At 33.9% G+C, this 5,000-nt stretch overlaps 1 protein-coding gene across 4 annotated transcripts in view; it reads left to right on the plus strand.

The window, feature by feature from the left end:
• LOC106868411 (neuropeptide CCHamide-2 receptor) overlaps positions 1-5,000 on the plus strand; it is a 52,500-nt gene that overhangs the window by 46,622 nt on the left and 878 nt on the right. For all 4 annotated transcript variants that reach the window (XM_014913646.2, XM_014913644.2, XM_052978379.1 and 1 more), the window contains one exon: positions 4,075-5,000. This exon is cut by the window's right edge and continues 878 nt beyond it. In XM_014913646.2, the coding sequence (XP_014769132.1) occupies positions 4,153-5,000 (848 nt within the window). In that variant the 5' untranslated portion in view covers positions 4,075-4,152. The remainder of the gene's footprint in view (positions 1-4,074) is intronic.

A 5,000-nucleotide genomic window follows, 5' to 3' on the forward strand; every position in this document is an offset into this window, starting at 1 on the left:
ATATATATATATATATATATATATATAAAGTGAATAGAAATGGTTTTTTTGATAAATTTTCCCCCTTTAATAATTAGATGTTCGAAACACTTAATAACTTATGAACATCTAATTTTTAAAGTGGAAAAATTATCAGAAAAGCCATTTCTATTCATTTTTTACAAACATATAATAATACTGTACCAAGGACTTTCTATTTTTTATTCTACTATGTATATATATATACCTGTGTGCTTGTATGTACGAGTGCGTGCTTGTCACTTTAATAATGATGATGATGATGATGCTGACCCCAATGTCTTTTACTTGCCACATGAGGAGAACATTACAAAGGCAGTCTTCTAGATAAAGAAGAGTCTTTGACTAGAGCCAATTTAGGAATTCCACAGAATCGGGATTATGCCAACCACCAATAGCATACTAATTAAATCTTATAATGGTTTCTGATTTAGGCAGAAGAGAGGGGCAGGGTTTAATGAATACCATTAACCCTGGTACTTGATGAGTGCTTTATTTTATGGACACCAGAAGGATGAAAGGCGAAGTTGACCTTAGCAGGATTTGAACTCAAAATGTTTACATTCAGATTATTTGGAGTCTGAACCAACGCTGTAAGGCATTTTTCCTGATGATGTAACAATTCTGCCACTCCCCTCATCCTAATCATGATATTAAAAATGCTGATATAATCATATAATACTAATTAACCTAAAAAAATATTTTTAATGTGTGTCTGATTTAATAATAGTTGAACTGAGGGTGTGGATGAGGACCTACTACTAATGATAATTAATATTAACTAAGGTTGGGTAATTACCAGACATTAGTTGTGCCTTTTTATTAACACATGGGTTTGGTCAGTTTTGAATGTTTAAGGTTTAAAGTATAAGTTTTAATGTGAAAGAATAAGATACTTCAGTTTTTAATTTTAGTCATAAATTAACAACTGATGAACAATGTGGAGGAAGTAGGGTGTGGGTGTGGGGGAGAGTAGGGATGTGTGTTTGTGTATGTTTGTGTTTGTGTGTGTGTGTGTGTTTGTGTGTGTGTGTGTGTGTGTGCACATATGGGGTAGTGTGGGTGTGTATGGATGTGGGTGCACATGTGTGGATCTGGGTATGTGTGGATCTGGGTATGTGTGGAGGTGGGTGTGTATGGATGTAGGTGTGTATAGATGGGTGTGTATGTGTTAATAGCTGGTTGAGCTTTGTACTGTCTCTTGTTCAAGCAGTTATGGGCAATTACATGGAAAAGTACATGACATTTGAGGAGCAACAGAATGAAGCATCAACTAATTCATAATTCATATATATATATATATACTCTACACTATGTATTGAGTATTTTTTACTTTATTTGCTAAAATATATGTGTAATGTGTGTGTGTGAATGTATGTGCAAATGTATATGTTTGTGTGTGTGTATACATACATCAGTGCACATATATACATACATATACAAACATATGCATATTTATACACACACACACACACATATATATGCATACATGCATGTATGTTAAAACATTTAATAAAACATGTGTAGAAAAATTTTAATAAGACATGTGTAGAATAATATATAGAATTGTTATAATAAACACATTTTAATATGTATGCAAACACAAGTGCACAGCTGCATGCATACTCGTGAGCATATGTGTGTATGCCTGTATGTATATGTATAGCTAAGTAGAGAGGTTGCAAAATAGAAATCACAGTGTCCTTGACTCATTTACCACTAAAATATCTTGTAAACAACTTGTATGTATAAGTTGTTGAGTTACCTGAAAGTAAAATAAACAACTACATATACAAGCGTATAAATATAAATATAAATTTTTATTTCTGTTTCTGTTGCACCATGTTTCTTGTAATATTTTAGATGAATGTGATCCTACAAATATTTTGTTGGGTGTAGTAACTTGATCTCCTGTGGTAAAAGTTTAACCAATCTATTTTCTATAGAATGCTTTAGAACTATAAACTTTTAATCTTAGTTTTTCTACTTGTGTATGTGTGTGTTTGTTTGTGTGGTTTTAATTGCACTATAATAGTGTGCAGTAGTGTTGTTGCGTGTCTGTGATGTAAACTCTTCATGTTTCTCATAAACAAAATATTCATTAATTTGCCAGGTAAGCATTACCGCATCTCTGGTTTCTCTGCTTATGTAATAATCATCAAGATTTTTCTAGGAACAAAATTAAAAGATAAAAGTGTATAACTATCTCCAAACACAGGTGGCAAATTTGCACAATGGTTAGCATGGGATAAAAACAGTGATGTTCATTTAATATTTCTTCTAATTCTCTGCACTTGAGTTCAAATCCTGCCATGGTCAGCTTTGCTTTTTATCCTTTTGGATTTAATAAAAACACATAACATGCTGGAGCAGTTGATTGCACCATCTGAACCAGCTCTGCGTATTTTAGGATGCCTTGCACAAACTCTGTGAACCTTGGGTTCAAATCTCAACCTTTCACTGCAAAACTGTAACACTTCTTGCTGGAATAAAAGCTGCAAAGCTCATTTTTCCATACCCTAATGATTCTGTCAGCTTATTATAACCAAATAACAATTTTCATTTAGATTTGGTGGGGATATATATTGTAGAGTCTGTATGTCCCTTGAATAAAAGAATCTTCAGTCGGGGAGTAAGAAGGTCATTGTGTGAAGATTCCAGAAAGTTCCAGCATTGACAGAGGTTTGCTGCTACATTAAGCATTTAGAGCAATTGTATATGAACTTCTTCTTTGGATCAAATCTCACACCTTTACAACATTGGTTCTGAAATCAGGCTTTATTACTGCCCCACAAATATACACATACACAAGCTGCCTTACTTTGAAAATTAGAGTCATATAATTTGTTATGAATGAAATCTTTTAGTGGCCACAAGGTTTGCTGTTGTTCTTTGCATTTTTGTTATTGCTGTGAGTTGGCAATCCGACAATCATGATGGTTTGTGCTACTCTCTGAAAACCATGCCCCTCTCCATTCCACTGAAATGCATAAATATAATAAACAAAACTTAACTTAAATGACGTTTCTAGGTCACTAAGTTTGAAAATAATATAATATTAAACAGATTTTGGTACCAACCTGCCTGAGACTACCTCTGGTTTATGATATAAACTTATTTTAAGGTGATTTAAATTAAAACCTTTCATAAAAATTTCATGTTAATTTATATTCTAAACACCAGCTTAATTATGACATAAGTTATTTTACTAAATAATTCATTATTTTCAAAATTAATTGAAATAAAGATAGTGTCTCAACAGAAATATGATAAAAACGGTTGGGAAGATTAAGATAAGGCATGAACTATACTGGTAAAGTTAAAAAGAAGAACAAACTGAGCTTCCTTTATCTACCAAGTTGGGCATTTTCTGTAACATTTAAAATGTTTTTCACCAAAGAAGTTCATTCTAACTGAGAAAAACTTTGCTCAAAAAATTTATTTTCATGATTAGAGTACAGAATACTAAATTGTAACTGAATTTCACTCTGTACTTTGTAGTGTGTTGAACCTGAAGCAATTAGTGTGTGTGTGTGTCTGTTTATGGAAACAAATTTTCTGCAGTTGGATATCCTTTCTGTTTCCAACTTTCATGTATTTCCAAGCAAGGCAATACTTCCATATGGCCAGTTGTGCTTTCACAGAATATTGAAAATGAATGACACTGCTTGTATGACAGTGATATTAATTTCAACTATCATCCAATGTCAAGGCAAAGAGCACATACACACTCACACATGTATACGACAGATTTCATCCTTCTACCAAATTCAGTCACAAGATATTAGACCTGGGGTTATAATAGAAGATGTTTGCCCAAGGTACCACATAATAAAACTGAACCTGAACTACTTGGTTGCAAATCAAACTTCTTAAACGCATAGCCATGCATGTTGTTTGTTTTGTTGTTGTTGTTGCTTCTGTAGAAATTATTGATTTTAATGTTGTTGCTGGCCTTGATCCAAATATTGTTACTGCTGTTGTTGCTGTTATTGTTATTTACCCAGAATTACATTATCATTTCAACTGACATTCTCTCTTTCTTCTTTATTCCAGAATGCTGCACGTTTTGTCTCTCTGCTGACATTCCATTCTTGAAGTAAAACTTGATTTAACCTGCAGACATCTGTAAACATGCTTGACCCTCGTGACAAGTTAATCCTCAACAGTCTGATCTCTTTGATCGGACTGGTGGGATTTATTGGCAACTTTCTCATCTTACGGAGTCTCATAGTCTACAAAAACATGAGGATTGCACATCATGTTGTGATCGGAGGTTTAGCTCTTGCCAGCATCCTTTACATCCTCTTTGAGATTCCTCAGACAATTGTGAACTTCACAAGCACTCGTTGGAACATCACAGATATTTGGTGCAACATAACTAACTACATGGCACACTGCAGCCTCATTGTGGTTGCGTTTCATCTTGTTGTACTGTCTATTTTAAATGCCCTCATCCTCACTAACCGTCCTAATATGATTATTTCAGGCAAACATGCCTTGATAATTGTCGTCATTTTGTTTGTGGTCATTTTTACTGCTGGAGTACCGTTTGCATTTGCCTACCATGTGAATAAAGATTTGGAGCGATGTACTTTTAAACCAGACTTAAATGATGAATTCCTGCTACTCATCATCATAACTGTTTGTTATTTCTTACCCTTTGGTCTAGTTCTTATCACCCATATCATCCTCCATTACATAACACAGCGTTTCTTTGTCGATAGTATACCCGAAGACAAGCGCAAACTCTCCCAGTTAGTTTTAGGTCTTGTCATTGCTTATTTTTTCTGTCAGTTACCCTACCATGTTGTAAATATTCACTTGCTTTATATGTTAAAAGATCCAAACATCCAGGCTGAGCAATTTATAATGTGGAATCGAATTTCTTCCTACTTGTTGTGTCTTGCTCAACTTAGTTTTTCCATTAGTCCCATCGTCTGTGCAAAACTTTCCAAAGATTTTGGCGATAGCTTCGACGA

Source organism: Octopus bimaculoides, chromosome 2, assembly GCF_001194135.2.
Source record: "Octopus bimaculoides isolate UCB-OBI-ISO-001 chromosome 2, ASM119413v2, whole genome shotgun sequence".
NCBI classification, from domain to species: domain Eukaryota; kingdom Metazoa; phylum Mollusca; class Cephalopoda; order Octopoda; family Octopodidae; genus Octopus; species Octopus bimaculoides.